Raw genomic sequence first — 23,491 nt, 5'->3', positions numbered from 1 at the left:
TGAAACATGATTTGCCATTTCCCCTTTCTCTTATTCCCTTTTCTCATATATTATCTTATAATGCAGATTTCCATGGGTGCAGGTAACTTAGATATCTGATAGCCAGTGTAAACTTGCTGTGTTCCGGCRTTTGTATAGCCAGGAGGCCAGGAATGGAGATGAAGCAGCTTTTATCATCAGTACTGGTTTCTTTCTCTTCCTCTCTTTTATAGCTTTGTGCCTGAGCTTTTCTGGCTGAAGGGCCTTGGTGGAATTTTGCTGCTGATATACRTCAAGGTGTACTTAATCACTTTTAATAATTGATTCTTAGTTGGTTTTGGCATTGTTCTTTCTGGAGTTCTAACCTAGTGTGACCTTTCTTGGCCTTTCAAATATTATGCTAGAAAGACTTTGGCAGGAAGTGTCCTTCTAATTGGACCCCCTTTAGTGCTGCTGGAGGTTGTTGGGGGGTATCTCAGGTAGGGTCTTTCTGTCCTCATGGAAGTCTGTGGGAACTTGGGCATTTGGGAGTCACCTTCCAGCAGCAAACAGATAAATATATGTATACACACACACACACACACACACACACACACACACTGTTTAACGTGAATTTCATGGGAAGTCAAAACGGGCCTGCTGACTTTGGTAGAGCTAAAGCTTATGAGTGGTTTTCACAGGGCAGGAAGGGAAGGAGTTCACCCGCGCCACACAAAATGCAGTAGTGAGAATGCTAACTTGCAGATTGAGTGATCTCTGGCATCTGACTTTACAAGCATTAGAGGGGAAAAAAGTAAGGGAAACATTTTTCTTGGCCTTCGCTGCAGAGGCTGCTGGCGTTAGTGTTGCAAAAGGCAGWGACTTCCTCCTGCAGACACCCTGGCGCTGAGTGCAGGGACACAGTGTTAAGCGCGACCTTCGAGTTTGACCATGCACAGGCGTGGCTGCAGCCTTCCCAGCAAAGGGTGGGATGTCCCTGCAAAAGCTGGGGCCTCCCGAGCCAAACAGCAGGATCCTCCAGAGGCTGCTGCAGCTGAAAGCCATGAATGATCAAGGCTATCACAAGGTACAAAAAGATTAAAAAAATTTCTACAGTTACGGTTGATTTTGGCAGCACTTGCTGTAAAGGTCATTACTTTTACACCTGGAATGTAATTTGCTTTTTAATTAAGCAGGTGAAATACAAACAGCATTTGTTCGGAGCAGTGCATTGCAGATCAGTTTCTGCTCTCATTTGCATTAGAATGGACCATTTAATGCGGTGATTGAATGAAGGTCAAAGTGATTTTTTTCTTTGAACACACTAAGCCCATTAGTGTTCCTCCTTTCTATGTAAATTAAGTTATACCAGGACTCTGTAGTGTAAATTAGGAAAATCTTTAAACCAGCATTTTACATTTGAGCACCACGCTGGATTTGATCAAGATGACCTAGAGTACCCCACCATATCCTCAGGTTTTCCACTATATCCTCAGGTTTTCCACTCAGCCAAACCTGCTGAGTGGAGTTTATCACAGTGCTAAAGGGCATTAAAATGGCAGCAACCAGCTAGAAGAGATCTGTGCTCTGGAAAGCCAAATGGAAAACATTGGAGGGACTGCTCTTCAACCTGTTGTGCCGTGTGTCTTGGCTCTGGTGAGAGAGGGAGGTGCAGAGAAGCAGGGCTTGCCCAGGTGTTTCTGTGCCAGGGTGAAGCACACAGCAGAGCTTGTCCTTGGTGCCGCCTTGGGCATGAATTTGCTTCCCATGCTCAAAATCCACAGCCAGTCATCACAGCCGCCATCCTCTGCCTATAGCTTGGGCACTGCTGGGGATTAAGAATGAGATGTACGCTTTTACTGGCTTTGCCATTTGAATATCTACTTAAAGGGACACATACTGTGTGCCCTTGCATGTGCCTGCTTTCTCTTGAAAGGGGGCAGGGAGCCTTCTCAAACATCATCGCAAGCCTGTCTTGCGTTAGCTTAACAGGTTTTGCAAGTCTAGTCGGTGCCCTGTAGARGCTGCTGTCACCTTTCCCCTGCAGCTTGGTACCCCTTCAGCTAACATACCCTTTCAGGAGCCTGAGTGATGGGTCTGTCTGACTGAAGATTTAAACCATCARTTTTGTTTGTACTGAAGTGGAGGAGATGACTGACTGAATGCCCTCAGCTATGGAGCACGAACTTCAAACTTTCCAGCTTGAGAGCGGGACCATTGGGGTGAAACTTTACACTGCATGTGCACCAACCCAAAAATTTGCTGCTGGAAGACTTAGGTCCATCCATGCCCTGTCCTAGCCTTGCGGYGCTGCCTCCTCTTCCCCACCTGAGCTGCCTGGTACCTTTTGGACTCTACACTGGGCCGGTTAAACCTGCTAATCAGCAGAAAACTCTTTTTGTTTGCTTTGCTTTTCCACTCGGGACTAGCGTTCTGCTGGCCCAGCAAGGTGACTTGGCACCATTCAGGATCTGACGAGCCCCAGAGCTGGTGCCAGGGGGTGGAGGAGGATGGGAGGCCTCAAGCCAGGAACACCAGCCACTTGCTAGGCTGGCTCAGCTGTAATGTGTCACTCTACGAGCAGTGCCTCAAAACATCTTCATTTCCACTGCTCCTTGCACTTAAGAGTCATTTAAATATTAATCAGTGAGTCATTTATTAAAGGATATTTTATGAAAATAATGAGCTCTAATTTTTATAGGGAAGCGCTGTGAATATCTCATTTCAGCAATATTTGGGCTCTACATTAAAGAAAACAACTTACTGGTGACTAAGTTCCCTGTCACATAGTAGTAGTTGTTTCTTTGTGTCAGTGTGCAACTGAAACAATAAAATAGGACCATTTATCTTTTCTAAACCCTCAGTGGYAGTAAATCTTTAATGTAATTCTGGTGCCTGGGAATATTTGGTTATCTATTGTGGAAATTCRAACATGACTATGGTATATTGATTCACCACAAAAGATGCAATAGATAAAGAATAGATAAAGGCTGATTTAATTGCAGGGTTGATCATGTTGACAGTTTATATTGGTGAGATTGATCTGGGATTTTCAAACCAAGAGAATCCCACAGTCACATTTTGCTCACGTAACTGCGGGGCAACAGTCTGCCAAAGTGGTGAATTCTGTTCCTCTAGGCAAATATATCATTCCCAAAGGGGTCATTGGCTAAACTGAAGTTTTTTCACTTGCCTTTTTTTACTTGCCTTTTTGTTTGCTTTGATATGAACTTGTTTTAGAATTTGGCAGAAAAGTAACTTACAAAGAATTCAGAAGATCTGTGCTCACATGAATAATCATACCATCATATTTCAATAAGATTAAATTAAATCTTGTTAACCTGACTAGTCATTGTTCATTTAAAGAAAAAAAAGTGGGCAGCTCAACACTGTAAGTAGAGCAACAGATATGGATACTTGGTAAGTGTGGTGACAGAAGTTGGAACATCTATAACAAAACAAAGGCAGTCAACCACGGAAAATGTTTTTGTAGGTGCTTCTGAGTGTTCTGACCAGCTGAATGCTGTGTTTTGGGGGTCGGGAGGAGTTCTGCTGCTTTATTTGACCAGAAACTACATAGGATATTAAAAAAAAAATAAAAAGAGAAAAGACTTCTTTATGATATTATTATTCTTATGTATGACAGCATATCATATAGCTACTTGAGCAATAAACAATTATCTTATGAACATAACTGTTAGCAGCAGAGTGAAACCTGTTCATGACTTGTTAACCTTCAAGCAGCTTGGGTGCTCTATCACTTTTGCAAGGTRGTGCTAAATGCTTTTGGTGACTGCACTGCAATCATGAAAAGGGAAAAATACAACTTTTGCACGTAGAAACACTTTTGGAACATAGCTCATACTGAGAAGGTATGACTATAGAGTCAGGAAGGAGGCTGGATTTTAAGATTTATTTACATGTTTATATAAAAACATGTAAACTTGGGGAGGGAGAGTCCTGTTTGTCACCTATGTAAAGCTCTACTCTTACAAGTTAGTGCCATATGTGTAGAAGCCAGTATGACCTTTATACCTTAATTTCTTCAGGGTGTTACCTTTTTTTAGGTACAAAAATTGGGAGAAAGTGTAAATACTGGGAATAACACAATTCCATAAGGCGGTATTGGCAGCAAGAATTACAATTCATGGCCTTACGTTTCGTGAAGCTGTCAAAAATATTTTCTATTCCCTCTCCTTTATTTACATTAAATGTAAGATGAGGTGATGATCTGAATGTGCTTGGTTTCATTTGTAACATAGACAAAAATTAAAGTAAGAAATAACTGAATCAGCTTCCAAGTGCAGGCTGCTGTTTGTGACTACATAAAAATAAGGAAGTAAAATATCTTCCTGTTCTGAATGTTAAGGTGGACTAAAAACCCTTATGGTCAGTAAGACTTCAGATTTGTGTTCAGTSTTCTCAAGTTGTCACTGCAGACTTATCAGTTTTAAGTAGGTCTACCTAGATGATGGTGGCTACATCAATTTGGGGAATGAGAAGTAATAGGCAGATTGCTGTTCTGCCTACTCTTTGCAAGAAATGTGGAGGTGACTTGGGCATTGAGATGGAGGAAATAGGTTTAGGTAGTGAGGCTGAGAGCACCTAGCCAATAAAACCCCCGGAGCCAATATGCCTCCCCACGTTGTGGTCGTCTTSGTGAAGTGTTGATCAGCTTTGCTGAGTTTCCACCATTCCTGTATGATGTATTAGCTCTGTTGTAGTAGGGTTGACTGGTTTTCAAAAAGGTTGAAGACTGAGGCTCTTCTGGAAGAATGAATCTGCCTTGTTTGAGGTTGTCCAAATTAAATAGCTGTCATTATTACTTCAAGGTATTTTTGGTTCTGACGAATGAAGGAACTCTGCTTCACTGCTCTTTCACATGTTTGGGCCAAATTGGGCATTTTTCCACTGCCAGACCTTATTTTAGACKAAGTGCAGCCTGCTCTGTGTAAATGGGCTTTCCCTGTTGACGGATCCTGCCTTCTGCTGAAAGCTGCCAGCCGAATACAGCGACTGCAATGCAGCTGCCCAGGCAACTGCTTGCATGGGAAAGCCATGGAGTGGCCTGGTGAGGAAAGAAGCATGTGTGATATTTGTATSGTGAAGTATTTTCTTAGGAAGCGTCTTCTGGGCTTCAAACATTTGAAAGCTCAGTATATAACTCCAGGTATCCTTTTATTCCTTTCAAGTTAGTTAAGGCCAACCAAGAGAACCCCCAGAGCAATACCAGTCAAGCTACCATGGWGCGTGGAGCTCTGTGTCTACCGTTGGCTTATGCCATTCTTCCTTGGGTCACAATAAGTCCTGCTATTAAATATTTTTCTCGATGAATTTTTCAGAAAACATATCTGAATTTGTCCTTGTTTGAGCAAGGTGAACTGTATGCAGACACTAGGGTGATCTGATGGCCCTGGCAGGACTGGGCTTAATTCTTTGTTACAGAACGGTTTTGATAGCAGACAGTGTGTATGTATTGCACACAAACTTTATCTGGGTTCCACTGATGGATAGCTAACTTGAACTCAAAGTACTGGTGGACTTGTGGTTTCTGCTTTATATTAGCACTGTAGTTGGGGAAAATTCTTTGAGGTGAAGGCAAGCCACTAGTTAACACAAGTGTTAAAGCACTTGTCCCTGGAGCGGTTGAAAGAAGACGATTTGCGCAAGTGAGGTAGCTCACTAGCTTGTTGGCTTCAACCATTTCATATTAGCTGTTTCCTGTGAGAGTGCAGTCCTTCCAGAAAGCTGATGCAGGTCCAAACATCATTTTCTCAAGCTATAATTAATGGGCTGATTGATACCTTCATATCTGTTGGAGTTGTTGAGCGTTGCCATTCACTGTGGTATTTCTCTGTCTGCTTCCTTTGCTCTTACCACCTGTCTGCTGCTTGGTGTGGTTTGCTTACTGTCCTCCCACACACAGCATTGCACTCCTGTTAACCTTTTCAGTCCTTGTCAACTTATCCTGGCCTTGAGTCTGCTCGTGGGCAAGAAATTGCTACAACAACTTGGGTTACTTGCATTTGCTGTATGGATTGCAGCTTGCAGTGATTGAGGGTTTACATCAGTTTTTGTGTTTTCAAAAGGTGGAACCAAACCTTGGTGCCCCTGGCACATTGGCTTATCCTACGTAGGCTTCAGGAATTTGGGGGAGTCTGTTGCATTGAAGAGCAGGCAAAACACGGAGTTGGTGCTGGCCTCTTAGCTCTGAAGGAGCTACTGCAGCTTCTTTAGGGAGGACACCAGGGCAGTCCCAGGATTTACCTATCTAGTGCTATATAGAAACCCCTTGTTCCTGTAAAGAAGGCAGTGAATAGTCCCAGTATGAAAAGATGAAGAGCCTTACCTAGAAGGATGCCACAGTGGTGTCGAGCAGAAGGTTTTCTRATCTACTGACCATATCTTCCCTGATAGCGGTGGAGTCTGAAGGCATTTGCCATTGAGATCAGACATGAAGACAGTCCTGCTTTGATTAAAGATTTTGGTGAAAAAATGAAGAGAGAATATGAAGTTAAACTTTGAGAGCATCTTCCTAGGGGGGAAAAAATCATCTTCTGAAATAGTATGATTTGGTTCTTCCAATTTGAATAGAGAGGAGACAGAAGCTACTGAAATGACCGTGGTGATATTTTAAGGAAGGAAAAATATCTTTAAAAGCTCTGGAGTCTATTTTAAAGCTGCAAGTTTCGACATAAAAATATGTAAGCTGCATTGCAACATTTGTCTTGTGCAAATACTTCCTTTGRGGCATAACAGCATGATGCAGAGTTCCACAATCCTATACTGCTACTCCTGTACTCAGTACCTTCTTAGAGCATTTTATTTTTTTTCTCACAAGCAGAATATGAATGTTGCTCATTCATATGGTGCTTATCCTTCATTATTTTTTACATTGATTCAACCCAGTTTCCTTAGTCATTGCATAGGTGATGTAATTCTCTGTGTAAGTGAGAGTTCAATACAAGACTGAAATGGTTCTGATGACTTTTGTGGCATGGTGGCCCTTTTTCTTCTCAGCATCATAAGCATTTCTACCCTTGCAGGTGAATGATGCATTCCCTTTGACGTGCCTTTGCAGCTGCCTCAGCCTGTGGCTTTTGCTCAGCTCTTACTGTGTATCGTGCTGATTTTCTTCCCCTCAACGTGGTCAGAAAGATTAAATTAAAATTCTTGGTTTGGTTTAAAACAAACAAAAAAGGTTTAAATAGGATGTAATGGCCAACTTCTAACTAGAACTAATTTACAAACAGGTAAATGATAATGATGTATTTAATGTATTTAGAAGTTATCCAGTGCTTGTCATGTCTCACTCTATAGAGAGTATTGTGGTTGTGTGTCTTACGATAGTTAATAAGYGAATTTTTATGACAATATAAGAGGCTTTTCAAACTTCCTCACCAAGAAGGTCTGTTTTGAAATGATACTTGGAATACAAGTAGCCACCCCTTTCATTTCTATTTGTATAATACTTTTGTGATAACTGCAGCCACTGCTTCTATGAAATAGCAGAACTGGGAAAACAGTTCTAACTACTGCTGAGATTAGTTACGTATCCTTTGTCGTGGTCCTCTGGAGAAGAGGAGGGTTGAACCATGACTGCAGTTAGCATGCCGAGAAGTTATTGCTCTAAGCAAATACAATGTCAGTTTTATTTTAGGAAATGAAGTAGATAAAACAGTAGGAATTCATTATCCAAAATACAGCTGCATGTAAAGCTGGTCAGGATTTTGAGCCRTTAAAGCAAAGACAACGTTCTGCAGGAAAAGCAGTAGAAAAGTCCCAACAGAAGGAAGAGAATGAAGAGGAAAAAATTGAGTGGACAGAAAAAACTTTAGAGAAAACAAGGAAGAGAAGATTTCTGAGGAAGAACTTGAAGTTTTCATGCCAACATGTCAGAAGCTGAAGAAGATACGCATCAAGAGTATAGGTAATCTAGGGCCCAGTACGGATGTAGGCCTGTCTTTTATGCTTGCTTATGTTGCTGCTGTGTAGGATTATAGCAATGTAACAAGACCCAGTCTAAAGACTACCTCTCAATTACAGGTAAAGAGTAAGTTTCAGATAACGTACTGTAGCGATGGTTAGGAAGTTGCATCAGTGCCACCAAGAACCCAAGATATTTTGGTCTCTCCAGGGCTCGTGAGTGGTTTCTGCTGAGTAGCCAGGTCAAAATGAGTTCTCAGCTCCACAGCGTAAGGCTTTTTTCTTTTTTTTTCCCTTCTTACTGAAATTTCTTTCCATTTTGTCTCATGAAATTCTTTCCAAGAGTAAGAGGTTAGATCAGAATGTAAATAATCTTCTCTTACTTTTGTATCTTCTAAGCATTTCAGAACAATAAATAGAAATATTTGGCACTTGCTTTTATTAGTRTTATTAAGATTGCTTGAAAGAAGGTGGGTCATTTTCTGACATATCTGATACACTTAAAAAAAAGGCAATGGAAAATGAGACCAACTGATGGGCTAACTACAATAATTATAGTAATGAGATTGCTTGAGTGCAAATGTTTCTCAAGAGTGAAATGCAGTGACATGCAGTGCTCGTTTCACTTAAAAACAAATAAATAAGCTCCCCAACACCCTCATTTGGGTCTGGAGCAGGTTCCACCAGAGAAGATTATTTCAGTGAATACTTGGTATAGTTCAGGGTTCACTGATGTTTGGGGAAGATGTAGGGCAGCTCCAGAAAAAAAAAGATTTAATTGATGCTGAAACCTCTATATGTTTTGGGAACAAAAGTGCCCTGGGTTCACGTGCTGGTGATCTCAGGGTTTCCTCCATGGGAACAAGCACAAGAGGAAGAAATGCTCAATATGAACGAGAGGGACAACACCCATGGTGGGGGGGGGGGGAGAAGCTGCTATTTCTTGACAACAGAACTGAACTTCCCAGCTGGAAAAATTTCAAAGGCATCATAAAGTCCTTTGTGCTTTTTAACCCGCCACCTCCGCCCCACTTTTCGGGAGGTAAACAGGATGAGATTGTTGTAAGCAATGAGGAAATACATTGAAGAACAGTTCCCTCTTGCAGTGGGAAAATGGGCTTCTTAAGAAGCTGCAGAGCTTCTGTACTGAGCACAGAACTCATTTCAAGTGTATGAAGGCTGAGCTGTTGTTTTGCATTCTGCTTATCTAACATTCATATGTTTCTTGTCTTCCTGAAACCCAAGATTATTATCTTGGGGAACAGGAATTGTGCAATCATGTGTTCATACCAGACCCGCTAGTGTGGTTTCAGTGGATATTACTGGATATTCACTTATGGATATGACTGGTTTATATTTTAAAGAAGTATTTATTCTTTTACACTGCATGGAAACAAAACTGTCCATCTTCATGGTGTACAAGGAGTGAAGCTTCCAACACTGTCAAGTTTGTGAAGCATAGGAAAATATGAAGTATGTCTGATATTTTGCATTTCTGAGAAGCTTTTAATAGTAGCTCTGTATAGTTATTTCCCTTTTGGCAAGTTATTTTCAGCAGGCAGATGTATTTTTTTAGAAAAAGTTTATTTTTAAATGTTTGAAATTAGAACATTTATTTATTAAATGCAGAAGCTCATCATTGTGTATTTGTTGTCCTGGGATGTAGCAGTTAGATCTTTATTAATGTTCTAACCATTGTGCTGCTGTTGGCTTCCCTCTACGTCCCCCTCCTCAAAAGGGATGGAGCAGCTCTTGTGGTCTTGTAGCTTCCCCAGCCTGGGAAGTTCCCCAGTCCTCTGTGCTTGCTTGGGCCTGGCTCAGAGCGCGGGCACCCATGTGCTGGGGAAAAGCTCTTGTTTCATAAGGGACTCGAAGCCTTCTCACCTGCGTTAGCTGTCTTGCACCTCCAGAAACAACCATGGAAGGTGTCCCAAGGGTTTGACGTTGTGTACCTAGCCACTGTACTTACTGAGCTTTTTTCCTGTCTGTGTACTAAAGGTTACTGGTTGGAAATTAAGCTTATGAGTGGGTTTCTCATGGTTTGTGTGTACAGCTCCTCTTGCACATCAGTTCAGGGCCAGAGCTTGATCCTGTGCTTTCTGCTGCTCCTATGCTGGCCTGCATCTAGGGCAAGACCTCCAGCAAGCAGAATAAGTGCCCCACAGTGACAGATAAGCAAAAGGAAACTGATCTGAGTAGGAGGGGGAGAGGAATTGCAGGTTGGGTTTTTTTTTTTTTTAAGGTGTTTTTCTTAAGTCATTCTTGCCTGCTCCTGTGCACGCTGGTTTGATAGTGAGAAATGCTGAGCTGAAACACAGCTGCAAACCTGACGATGGCTGCTGGCCATTAATAACTACAGTCTCTGATGCAATCTGAAACCTGTCTGGATGGAAAATCGGTATTGAGATTTGCCCATTCGAGATTTTATTTTAATATTTGAAATGCTCCCAACCAGAAGAATCTTTTACTGGGCTTCATTTGCTGGAAGTTCAGCGCTGGTTGTAAGGCAGGTCAAGTTAATTTTGGCTTGCTTTAATCTGGCACCCCATGGTCATGCAAATTGAGTCACTTTAAATTGCCAGAGGATACAAAGACATGGCTTRGGAAATGGGGTGCTAAAATGATATGACATTTATCAGAAGTTTTCTTTTATTTTTCTCCCCAAATAATAGTTGATTACCTAGTTGGATTCTTCTTCTGTCTTCCTTGTGCATGTGTAGTTCTTCTGAACTCTCTCTTAATGCCAGAACTGGTATGAAGATCTGAAAGTCTTGGAGGAGAAGGGATTTTAGAAAAGGTAATATGGGAAGTGATCCGGCTTGTTCCTCTGAGGAATTTGTGATTCCAGCAGGGAAAACAGCAAACAAAAACGTATCATCTTCTCACTGTCAGCCCCACTACCTTGTTAACCAGCAATCCAGGCAATATGTGAGTACCCCCAGAACGTAGGAAGCCAGTGAGATGTTGTGGACGTGGCAAACATTCCTTCAGAAGGAGACAGAGCTGCATTCTTGATGTCCAGAAGCAGACCTGAAAAAAGACTTATTTAATTATATGGAATGGTGGACTTGGGAGGATGTAGGGGGAAGGTGAGAGGGAGAAAACGCTGCAGGAGCCTCTTGTGTTCAGCTCCTTTTGTGCCAGGCTGTTGGTTCTCAAGCTGCAAAGCCTACAATGGAACAAAGATGTTTAGGAAGGAGCAAATACTCAATGCTTATTGCTGTAGAAATTCTTACAGAATTCCATAATTCCGTAACAGCTCTTTGCATTTTTTTTTGAGTTGTGGTAGTATTACAAAATCTTTACAGCTCTATCTGGACTTCAAGTTTCTGTCTTGTTACCTGATGGTGACCATGATGTGCACAAATTTTCCACGTACTTCCTCTGCCTCTCTCTTTTTCTTTTTCTTTTTTTTTTTTTTTTGTAACCATATAAATAACTCGGGGTACAGATGCTGTTTCAGATACTGACAAAGCTCCTGCATTTGCCCTGGGTAATAACTGTAAGGTTTTTACAGGTGGTAGAATAGTGGTATAGCTACGTCTGAGGTGGCTCTGCTCTTTGTGTTGTAAAATGTATTTTTGGTCATTCTGCTAATTGGGATGGAATTTTCATCTTCACATTTGACATTTACCATTTTAGTCGTAGTTCAAAATCAGTGATAAAAGACCCTTGTTTCATTCAAGTTTTTTAAAAAGGCTTTTTTTGTTAGCTGACATACAAAAATTAAAATAATGATTACAATTAATTACAAGCTCCATATTCGGAGGTTCATTTTACTAAGCAGTTATGCACTATTTATATCTTCATAACTTCATATCTTTTCTCCCTCCCTTTTCACATATGAAATGATTCTGTGGGTAAAACATCATTAGTATCATGGGTGGAAAAGAAAGAAATAAGATTCTGGAGGTTAAAAAAAAAAAAAAAGAAATAGATGCCCTTGGGTTAACTCGTCTTTACTTGAATTGTAAATGAAGCTTTTCTTGCTTTTCTTTTATAGAAAAAATACAGAAAAGGATCTGTTGACATTTCAAGGATAAAATGTGTAGAAGTTGTCAAAAATGATGGCATTAGTCCCTGTCAAAATAAGTATCCGTTTCAGGTACGTTCCTTTGTATCAAATAAAAGGTCTTGGGCAGAGCGAAGCCCTTGATGAGCAACTTGTTTCAAATACTTTTTCTTCAGCCTCCTGTGGCCCTCTTGGCTCTCTTAACCTGCTGAAGGTGACATATAYAAAGATTAAACTCCATTTTTTCCCAGTTAATGTATTTTGTCTCATTTTTTGTGTTGAAGACCACAGTTTGGCCCCAAGTTTAAAAATCATTTGCCTCATTTTATCTCCCTGTTTCCTGAGAAATAACTAAATGAATGTTACCGTGTTGGTGTCTTTTTGGATTATTTATTTATTTATTCATTTATTCATTCAGGTTGTGTATGATGCTAATACACTTTATATTTTTGCACCAAGTGCACAAAGCCGGGATCAGTGGGTGAGGAATCTCAAGGAAGGTAATAAAAATTGCTGGCCCCTGGTATCTGATGTATTTAGACACATTTTCTTGATCTAAAAGTGAAGTAAAAGTAAAATTTTTATTGCTTAAAAACTATTGTTTTATTTTTACATCCTTTCCTTGCATAGTGTGTAATAACAGGCAGCAGAAGTATGAAACCTGTATGGATTTCACTCGGTTTGTGCAGTCTAGCTAAAATCAGAATTTGATCCTCTGCTGTGGTGCAATATGTTAATCATTAAAAATCTTATCCACAGCAGCTATGATGATCCCCTTGCTGCTGTCACTTCACATCAGGGAATGTCCACTGAGATGCTGTTCTGAGTTATGCTATTAAAGGGAGTAAAGGTCCTATATGTTTAGCTGCAGCTTTTTTCCTCCCCCTCCAAGAGTTTTCTGTCACCCTCTGTGACTGGAAAACATGATGTGTTATTCTCAGTTCTCCCTTATTGTTTATATGGAAGCCATGTAGTAACATGTAAGAAATTCCTTAAGGGTAGCAATACTGTAAGGGTAGCAATTGACTGTACTGACAAAAAGAAGTCAAGGTTATACCCCATGTTAAAAATGCTTACTAACAAATCTGGTGGTATTCCAGCAGGTTGTGGGTGGGTGTGTTTTTTTTTTTTTTTTTTTTTGTATCTCACTATTTATACTGCTTGCTTCTTCTAGAAATAAAGAACAACAATGATATAATGGTGAAATATCATCCTAAATTCTGGACAGAGGGAATTTATCAGTGCTGCAGACAGACAGAAAAGTTAGCACCCGGTTGTGAAAAATACAATCTTTTTGAAAACAGTAAGTTCATAGATTTGCACATATAATTGTTTTGGCCTGTTTTTTCTTTATTTGTTTATTATATGATTTTTGCACATAAGTGCTGCRGACATCTGGGAAATTTAAGAACAAGGTGAATTGTCAGTGCGCTCTAAAGTAAACCCAAGTGTTTTATAAAAATATTTAGAAGTTTTATATAAAAATATTTAAATATTTAAGTATTCTAAAAATATTCAAAATTGCTGTTGCACCTGACAATAAAAACAGAATAACTTTCTGAGATGCTGAAATCTTACTTGAATTCTAAATCTTTTTTTTTAAATTTATCAATGAATTAACAGATGCAAATCCTTTTCTGCGCTCTATTTCTAGGTATAAGGAAAGCACCCTCTCCAATGCCAGAACAAAGTAGGGTAGGTAGAGTCTTTAAAAATGTCAAATATTCAGTTGCTGTTTCTTGAGGTAGCGTTTGGATTTATTGTGACCCTAGCCTTACAGCAGAGGTTCATTCCTGCGAGCATCATTAGGTGTTGAGCTTGATTTGAAGTCCACAGTTTTAAAAAATATAAATAAAAATCCAATCCTGCAAACTGGACTGGACTTATTAATTGTGTGTGTGCGCCCTCGGTGGGATGGGGACCTTAGAAAGCACACACAACTTTGGGACTGGATGTGGCTGGGGGATGTYGTGATGGCCAGTCCTCATGGCCCCAAATCCTCTCCCACTGCTGATGGGGACACAGGGCAACCTGAACTCCCTCCTGAGCTACCAGAGCTGGCCAGATTTTGCCTTCAGGAGGTTCAACTGGTTCTTTGCACTGGTGTAACAAGAAGGGTGGGACTGCAAGCAGAATGGAGTAACCGCAGTTCTGTTTTCAGCGAAGGCCTCCGCCCCCAGCTCCCCCAGAAGAAAATGACACAGAAGAGGAAGATGTAGTGGTGGCGATGTATGACTTCCAGCCTACAGAACATCATGATTTAAGATTAGAGAAGGGTGAAGAGTATATGATAATTGAAAAAAATGACATTCACTGGTGGAAGGCAAGAGATAAATACGGGTAAATATTGATTCCTAATTTTCTGCATTGAATTAAGTTTGAATAAGGTTATTTCCACATCATAGTCATTTTTATTGATTGTGTCAAAAGCTAACTCTGTTAGATCCCATTTGGGCTCCCAATGCTGAAATTTGATCCATATCTTTGTGCTCAAATAGAGTCCCATTTGGAAAAAAATGAAACTGCCAATAAATTGCAGAGTTTGCCTGCATAGACCTTTGCAGAATTGGAAGCTTTTGCAGTTATGTTTCCTGTCAGACTTTTATGGTTTCCTGGTTAAAGGGCTGTGATACCTAGCTACAGWGACAAAATATTCCTGCCTGACTGGAAAATGGCTCCTCAGGGAGCAATATGGTTAGCATTCAGATCAGCAGGTTCTGGCTTTCAGGCRTAAGTGATCATCTTAATAGCTGGATCGTTAGGGGTAGTCTCTGAATGAGGGTGAGACTCAAATGTGCTCCTCAAGAATTCCAGTGAGATGCTTGCCACTTCAGTGCCCAACTTTGACCTTCTACAACTTTTACTTTCCCTCCTATTTAAAAGTGAGAGCTTCTCTGCTTCACTATTTATTTGGGCAACCTTGCAAAATGCTAGGAGAAGTTTTCAGTTATTACACACACATGGGGCTGCTGTGGCAGTCCCAAAATGTGCTCTCAGGGACTGGCTGGTTCATTCAGGAGCAGAAGTGACAGTAAAGCCATGATGCTTGTTCTGACTCTTCTGCTCATTATCATTGAGAGCCCAACTTTAACTTCTTTAGGGGCAGCAAAAGTTAATTGAGGAAAATGTGTTTCTGGGTAATGAGTCGTAGAGTGGGTCTGTAATAAAGTCAATGACTGCTAAAGACCTCTGGCAATTAACAGGATAAAGGATTACTTTCTAGGCATACAATTTTGTAACCTTATTCAAATCCTATATTCTTCTAGAAATCAAGGCTATATTCCAAGCAACTATGTAACCGGAAAGAAGTCCAACAACCTTGATCAATATGAGTAAGTGAATTTTTAATTTAAATGCAGAAGAGCGCAGAGTAAATGCTATGCCTCAAGAACTTCAAAATATTTTTGAAGATCAAAAGCAGTTATTCGCACAGTGTAACATCGGTCATGATTAAAGTTAAATATTTGAAATATGCACATTTTTCTTGTTCTGATTCTCCTGACCTGTTTTGAGGTTTAATTTGGAATGCAATGAGATGGCAGTCAGGCTATTAACAGTGAAAGAAATGAATGCTGTCATTGTACTATATGATAGACTATGGGAATTTTAAAGGAATTTTACATATTAGAAATGTGCTAAATGTTTTTTAATGAGAGTGGCAGAGCTGACTGAAGTGTGTGGCAGTGACATAGTAGAAAACATTGAGACTTGCAAAAAATAAGCATAAGAGATCAGGGATTTTGGAAGGCAAGTTTAATTTTCAACAAAATACATCATTCAAGGCACTTTAAGTCTCAGTATATGCATGCAGTTCATCAACTAGAAATAGAAAGCTTATTTTTGTTCTTTAATTGCCCCAACAAACTGGTGTTTAATTATGGTGCAGTTGGTTAAGAACATCAAAATATGTAACACTCCATTCTCCAAACCTATTGGTTTTGATGCTCTAATTTCAGCATAATGTGAACTAGATACTTAGGACATATTTCCTGACTCTTAAGTAAAACGAACTTAAGAGGAAAAAAAATTTAAAACAGTTTATAAAACACTACTAATAGTTCTAAAACTCTGCTCTATGTATGGCTCCTACTTCAGTGTTTTGGCAGAAGGTAGTTTCTTCTGGAATTTTGCCTTCAGCTTTTTCAGAGGATATTGCCTACTCTTTGTTACACATTCATCTTGGAGTTTGCTGTTGGGAGCCCTGCCCTGCTCTGGGCTGTGCTGTGAAGCTGGTAGAAAAGAAAGGAAGGAACTGGGCTGCCTTATCTGGTCCGGCCACTTTGTGCCCTGCCACCTTGGTGACATCATCTTGAGTCACTGAGGAGTCCAGGGAGGGATTACTCCAAGTCATCTATGAACTGCAGAAAACCACTAACTCTGTAAGAGCAGAACTGCTGTGGGGGCTTCTATACCACATCCCTAGGCCTTTTACCACTTTTATCAGGAAAGCTCAAAATATTGCACCACACCACTTGTTGGCTCTGTGGTTATTTTTCTTCTTCTTTTTTGTTATTATGTACTGCAGTTAGCAGAAATTTCAGTGGTTCCTTGGCTGCTTTAACCTGGCTTTGCAGCTTGGAGCCCAGGTTGTGCAACTGTGATATTTAGTTCACTTTTTACTTGCACTTTAGTTGGCCAATCCTCCCTTGAAAAGCTAAACTAGTCGTGAAGTTACTGAATTAAATGAAAGTCTAGCAATCAGCTCTACAGGTATCTTGGCAGGTAACACAGAACTTACTTGAGATTGCCAGTCTGCTCTGAGGCTGCTGTTSAGAGAAACAGCTGCTATCAGTGTGCTTATATTTTAAAAGTATTTTTCTTGGAAAAAAATGAGCTTTCACCTGTATTTTGTTGACTTCTGTGGGATCTGACTGGATTTTTTAAAGCATTCTTATGGCTAAGCTGTGCAACATGATAGACTTATTTTGTAAATGGGCTYTTGGTTGGTTCAGTTCTTGACCTTCTGCACCATCAAATTATTGAATCTGCAACTGTATAGCACTTTGCTTTAAGCATTTTGCATAAGGAAATCAAATACCTTGGAGGTATTTCTGATTTTGATCACTATTTTTGATAACATAGTGATGTTGTATTGCAGGTGGTACAGCAGAAATCTGAACAGAAGCAAAGCAGAGCAACTCCTTAGAAATGAGGTGAGTTCTGTACCATTGTATTAGCAATCATAGGATTTAGTCTTCTATTCAAGTTTAATTTTAGCACATGCAAATCACAACTTCATTAGAAAAGACRCACAGCTTAAAATTGTTTGTGGCATGAAACTTATTGTGCTTGCATTTTAGGACAAAGAAGGTGGTTTTGTGGTGAGAGACTCAAGTCAGCCAGGCTTGTATACGGTTTCCCTTTATACAAAATTTGGAGGGTAAGGGTTTTTTTATTATTTGTGGYGACTCTGTACAATCTTATCTTGTTTGAATTGATTTGCATTTGCATTTGGACGTATAGGCTTGAGGAAAACCTGAGTGCAAATTCAAGAAAGAAGTGAGTGCTGATATTTAAAAACAACAACAACAAAAAAACCAAAATTAAAAAAAAAAGGTTAACTAAAATTTAAAATCAGCTTCTGTATTCCAGGGATAGACCACAGTTGCCTTAATCTAAGATAAATGCAAACTGCCCCCAGGAGAAAGCTGGCTTTCCTGTGCCGTTCATTCTTTGCCATCACACCAGCCTACGTGTTTGTGTGGGTGTGTGGTGAGGCGAACTCCTCTGGCTGAAAATTAACCTTTTATTGGTTAATCTTCAACCTGACCAGGTTATTGAAACAAGCGTGAACAGCAAACACGCAGTGTGCCCGAAATTCAAGCCCTCGCTCAAGTGCTGCACGTGAGGCAGCCCTGCACGCTCACTGGTGTGAAAAGCCCTGCGCCCCTTCCCCAAGGGCTGCATCCCAGCTGCTCCTTGTCGCTCTGGCCAAACTGGGCCCCGCTGCCCTGCTGCTAGTGCCGGTGACCGGTGCCAGCTTTTCCACTTGGGAAGTGGAGTGGCAGCATCCTGCCATGGCTGTGGTGGGAGGGCTTGTGTGAGGGACCTATTTGATCTCCCCTGCATTTGTGCAGTGCTTCAGGTGTGAAAGTTGTTCAGTGTGTTTTGTAYGTTGTCTCTGTATTAAACTGTGCTTTTTAAGTCAATATACTTCCTTTTTTCAACTCACAAGAATTGGGATTGTACTTCTACTTTTTTATTACTATTTATTTATTTTTTTTCTAGAGAAGGCTCATCAGGAATAAGACACTACCATATAAAAGAAACAGTGACATCACCAAAACAGTTCTACCTCGCAGAAAAGCATCTTTTTAACTCCATTCCWGAAATAATTGAGTATCATAAGCATAATGCAGCAGGTAAAAGAATCTGATTTTCTTGTCAGGGTGGATTTCAAAAAGTGTGTTACGGTTTTAAGGTTTATGTAGGTGGTTCTTCCTTTCAAAATACATTTTTATATATATTTAGTATAATACTCTGTGTACATTTACAATACTACTATATATTCACTCCCTATATATACATACATACATAGGCACACACATATATGGATGTATACTTATTGATCTTGTTATTAGCATAGTCTAGTGGATGAACAGGAGCAAAAAGGATCTGAAGCCCCTGGCTTTATGAAGACAGGTAGTGTTTTCTTCACGGCTCACTATTACATTCTATGTATTGTTCATCTGAATTCCTGTATTTGTTTGCTACTTAGTGAGCTATATACTTTTTTTTCTGGCTATGAGATGAGCCTAGCCCAATCTAGGGTGAAGCTGCAAAAGTGGCAAAAAAACCCATTTTGGACAGTCCTGTTGCCTTTCAGTGCACCCTTGTCTCCAGAATAATGAAAACAGAGCTGCATCAAGCCAGGCAGGGGAAAAAACACATTCCCTGAACTGAGCATCATGTTTCCAGTTACAGCCTATGACGCCCAGCAGATGCACTGGGATAGTACTTCCCAGAGCGCTCTCCAAGCCCTAACTTAATTTTGGTGTGCATTACCATTCAGCACAATTTAGCCCACACGTAAGGAACCAAAAAGAAGAACAGTAAAACATTGTCCAGGAAATCCCTGGAGTTGTCCTTGTAATTCTTAGATGCTTCAGATCTTTTGTTGACAGCTGGTGCTGTCATGCACCCTGTGATAAAATAGGGAGAGTTTAGGAATCCCTTTGACGTTAAGGTTACGTTCCCTAGGCCTTATAGCCAGAATCTACTTGTCAGCTACAGCAGAATCTGGTTCAAGGTGCAGATACTAACATTTTTTCAAGTTCTATGCTTGAATTTCCCTCATGAGATATATTTTGAAGATTCTTGTATTCAGTTTGGATGACCAGGCATCTCCTCGTAATATTCTGGGGCAGGTTTATTTTATCACTTGTGTAGGTGTTTCCCTTTCTGAAAAATCTTTTCCAAAACATAACTCTGCTTCTCATTTATTTAGCTATTTTTACTACTTTTAATAGCTACATTCTCTTAACTCTGCTTCTTACTTGAGTTCTGACAGGATTTTAACAGAAGTAGTGTGTAGCACTTTTGTGTATATATAAAATCACCTTGTGAAACTGGTGGGATTTATGCGTACGAATCAAAAACAGTCTACAGTAACAGTGTTAATATACATTTTAGGTGGWCTTTCTGGTATATGAAAGGTGCAGTCTCTGCTCAACAATTATTTTTGCATCYAGCTTAACTGTAATGCATAAATGTGTATGAATATATCCATCTCTCACCAGTAAAGGTGATGCAGCAATTTAGCCCAACAGGTAGTTCCTTTGTATCTCTGATAAGCATTTTGAACAGTCAAAGCAATGCAATAGCAGAAAGAAGTCAAAGCTAAATCTGTATATAAGCTTATTGTTGGTGCAGTAAAGAAGGGGATGATTTGCTGCCTAATGTTCCTTGATGAATTATCTTTGAAATTCAGGTCTTGTTACCAGGCTGCGCTACCCAGTGACTCCAAAAATGAGGACAGCACCAACAACTGCAGGTTTCAGCTATGGTAATTGTGTGTTTTTACATTAATCTGCATATAACTTCATGAATAACTTTGTATATGTGAGTTTTTGCAATATTTTCTATGTTTTTTTCTAAAAGTTCTGTGGACACCATGAGCTCTGTGTGGTTACTGAGTTGGGCCATTGCTCTTTCATAAGCTGTTCTTTCTTCAGCTTGCCCTTTGGTCTTTGTCCATGGATTGATTACTCTGTCAATGCAGAATAATCCATTTTAAGCACGAGACATGAAATGACATGAATAATTTCTCTGCACTGGCACAATTTTATATCATAGCCCATTGAATCAAGTCTGATAACACCAGTATGCAAATACTGGCTTCAGAAAGTTTGCTTTTTGCCTTTTGTGTTGGTCAGCAACCGCTTATTGGTTGTGTCTACCTAATGACTTCTGCTTGTTTTTTAAAGTACAAAAGTGCTATGTTTTCGAATTAAAATGAAAATTCTCCCTAATTTCTGTAACTTGCTAATACTCTAGCATTTCTCTTTCCTCCTCCACATCCCTATAAACTCAATATGCTCTCTAGGAAAAGTCATTGGTTTTTGATYGATTTTACAGAGAAATGGGAAATTAATCCGTCCGAGCTGACCTTCATGAGGGAGCTGGGGAGCGGTCTCTTTGGCGTCGTGCGCCTGGGCAAGTGGCGGGCCCAGTACAAAGTGGCCATCAAGGCAATTCGGGAAGGTGCCATGTATGAAGAGGACTTCATTGAGGAAGCTAAAGTGATGATGTGAGTTGCTGCACTCTGTTAGTCCCAGGCTGGTGATGCAGTGTGTATTGATAAGGCACCAGAGGCAGATGGGGTTTTTACAGTATCATGTGGGTGGGAAGCTAGCAGTGGGTGGAGGAAGCAGTAATAACTACATGATTTCAATCTTTTCAGGAAATTAACACATCCTAAATTAGTTCAGCTGTACGGCGTGTGCACCCAGCAGAGACCTATATACATAGTGACCGAATTCATGGAGCACGGCTGCCTGCTGAACTACCTGCGGCAAAAACGCGGGCTGTTGAGCAAAGACATCCTGCTGACCATGTGCCAAGATGTGTGTGAGGGAATGGAGTACTTGGAGAGGAATGGCTTCATCCACAGGGACCTGGTAACCTCCCACTGTGCAATATCACATGATCCCAGAATGCTTAAAGTTGGAAGGGGCCTCTAGAGATCATCTAGCCCAACCCCCTGCTCCAGCAGGGGCACCTAGAGCAAATGGCACAGGGTGGCTTCCATGTGGGTTTTGAAGATCTCCAGAGAAGGAGACTCTACAACCTCCCTGGGCAGCCTGTTCCAGGGCTCTGTCACCCTCACAGTAAAGAAATTCTTCCTCATATGGAGATGCACACTTCCTGTGTTTCAATTTACACCCATTGCCCCTTATCCTATCACTGGCCACCACTGAGAAGAGCTTGGCCCCTTCCTCCCTACATTCCCCCTTCATGTATTTATACACGTTAATCAGATCCCCTCTCAGCCTTCTCCAGGGAAAACAGGCCCAACTCAGTCTTTCCTAGTACAATAGATGCTCCAGTCCCTTAATCATCTTTGTTGCCCTTTGCTGAATCTCTCTAGAAGCTCCATGTCCCTGTTATACTGGGGAGCCCAGAACTGCCCCCAGTATTCCAGGTGCAGCCTCACCAGAGCTGAGTAGAGGGGCAGGATCCCTTCCCTTGACCTGCTGGCAACACTCCTCCTGATGCAGCCAGGATCCCATTGGCCTTCTTGGCCACGAGGGCTTTTTGAAACGTGGGGTTTTAAACACCTCTATTCCTTGCTGAAACCACCTGCTTGTAAATACAGCAGTTAATTCCCTGCAAAATAAAAGCTGCTAAGTCAACTCTTCAGCCTCCAATGAAAAGTCTAAAGTTGCCCTGTTCAGAGAAAGCGAGAAAGTTCAGACATTTATTTCTACCTACAAAATGGAGTAAAATCTCTTTAAAATGTTTACGAAGAATCAGTAGCTGTTTCTGCCGAAATCCCAGCATATCTTTATTCCATATTGGTCCCTTTTCCACCACTCATTAATCCTCTGAGATGATTTTTCCTGACTTTGTTTTTTATTTTATTTTTGGAAAAGTTTTCAGTTGTCATAGTAATAGCACTAAGAGCAGATATACATGTTCTTTTTAATCTGGATTATAAAGAGATTACCTCATTGAATTTGGTAAGTCGGTTAACTTTCTAAAGAATGAGGACAAAGTCCTCACTGAACAGTTGCAGCTTGTCTGAAAGAGATGGCAAGTTCTAATCCAAATCTAACTATTCCTTTGTAGGCTGCCAGAAACTGCTTAGTGAATGATTCAGGAGTGGTCAAAGTGTCTGATTTTGGCATGACAAGGTATGGCCATGAGTATGTAAGAATACCAACATACTTGCAGTGATATGGGGAGAAGTCTCATAGCCCTTGCACTGTTCTGTGAGAGAACAAGTGTCTGGTACAATTACAGGCATTTTTTTTCCTTTCCCTTCCCTCATTGCCTTCAAGTAGTATTCCATTTGTTTGTCAGGGATCTATTTCTTCATTCTTTTTGAGTGTGAAAAAGTAAAACATGGTAGCTAATTCTGTACAACATGAGATATGTCTAGCTTTTACCATGAAATACCTAAATTTGATTCCCTGGTTTGATTGGTCTTCTATTACAAATTTGCTGTAAGTGCTGTAATGACTTTATAAATTGTAATTTCTTGATGATACAGGAATCTATTTCTTGGATAGTAGAGTTTGGGTTCAAGAAATGTCAATTGTCGATGTGTATTTTGGCAGTTAAAAGTTGGAAATAGGCTCCTCAGTGCAGTAGGATCCTCTTCTCAGAGATGCTTCAGAGCTGCATCCCATTAACCAAGACCCTGTGAGGTGCTGAGAACTGAGGAGGGTTTGATATCCTGCTCTTGTTGACCCTGATTGATCCTGCCTGGGTTGGGTGCTGCATCATTTGTTAAACGTAATTAAACTGAAAATGAAAGCTTAATTACATTTTACCTTTAGCATACACTTAACTTTAAACTGAAAATGAAAGCTTAATTACATTTTACCTTTAGCATAAATAGAAATTTGGGTTGTGTGTGGCCTAGATCTGTGTCAATTAGTTAATTACTCAGAATCTTCCCTTTTGGTTAATAGGAAAAATTAATTGTCTCTTATCTGAAACTTCAATACTCCTCTGAGGAAATCTTTATTGTGTGGTACTAACAGTGATGACCACACGGTGGCAATATGAGTACCTAGTATTCAGATCTGAGCTGAACTGTAGTCTGCACGTTTGGAGGATGACTGAAGAACCCTTGTTTTTGTTTTTTAGGTATGTCCTGGATGATCAATACACAAGCTCTTCAGGGGCCAAGTTCCCTGTGAAGTGGTGTCCCCCAGAAGTTTTTAATTACAGCCGATTCAGCAGCAAATCAGATGTCTGGTCATTTGGTAAGATGCTTCTCATTGAAATACAACATTTTTAGATTATTAATAGATAAACTCTAATTTTTAAGGCTTCAGAGKTCTTAGAAGCAGCTCAGTGAAACCATTTGCCATAGATTTATGCCTGCATAAATTTCCACGGAGGTTGTGAAACTTTTTTTTTAAA

The 23,491-nt window shown here is 40.3% G+C and overlaps 1 protein-coding gene across 1 annotated transcript in view; it reads left to right on the top strand.

The window, feature by feature from the left end:
• TEC (tec protein tyrosine kinase) overlaps positions 1-23,491 on the top strand; it is a 46,742-nt gene that overhangs the window by 19,116 nt on the left and 4,135 nt on the right. The window contains exons 5-18 of the mRNA XM_026033548.1: positions 11,888-11,989; positions 12,315-12,396; positions 13,071-13,199; positions 13,551-13,591; positions 14,058-14,236; positions 15,163-15,228; positions 16,995-17,049; positions 17,197-17,276; positions 18,125-18,258; positions 19,827-19,901; positions 20,474-20,645; positions 20,799-21,015; positions 22,187-22,251; positions 23,213-23,331. Coding sequence (XP_025889333.1) covers positions 11,888-11,989; positions 12,315-12,396; positions 13,071-13,199; positions 13,551-13,591; positions 14,058-14,236; positions 15,163-15,228; positions 16,995-17,049; positions 17,197-17,276; positions 18,125-18,258; positions 19,827-19,901; positions 20,474-20,645; positions 20,799-21,015; positions 22,187-22,251; positions 23,213-23,331 — 1,516 coding nt within the window. The remainder of the gene's footprint in view (positions 1-11,887; positions 11,990-12,314; positions 12,397-13,070; positions 13,200-13,550; positions 13,592-14,057; positions 14,237-15,162; positions 15,229-16,994; positions 17,050-17,196; positions 17,277-18,124; positions 18,259-19,826; positions 19,902-20,473; positions 20,646-20,798; positions 21,016-22,186; positions 22,252-23,212; positions 23,332-23,491) is intronic.

Source organism: Nothoprocta perdicaria, unplaced genomic scaffold (assembly GCF_003342845.1).
Source record: "Nothoprocta perdicaria isolate Ctin4 unplaced genomic scaffold, notPer1 scaffold_13, whole genome shotgun sequence".
Lineage (NCBI taxonomy): Eukaryota > Metazoa > Chordata > Aves > Tinamiformes > Tinamidae > Nothoprocta > Nothoprocta perdicaria.
Note: the sequence above shows the minus strand (reverse complement) of the source record. Positions and strands in the feature narration are given on the sequence as shown.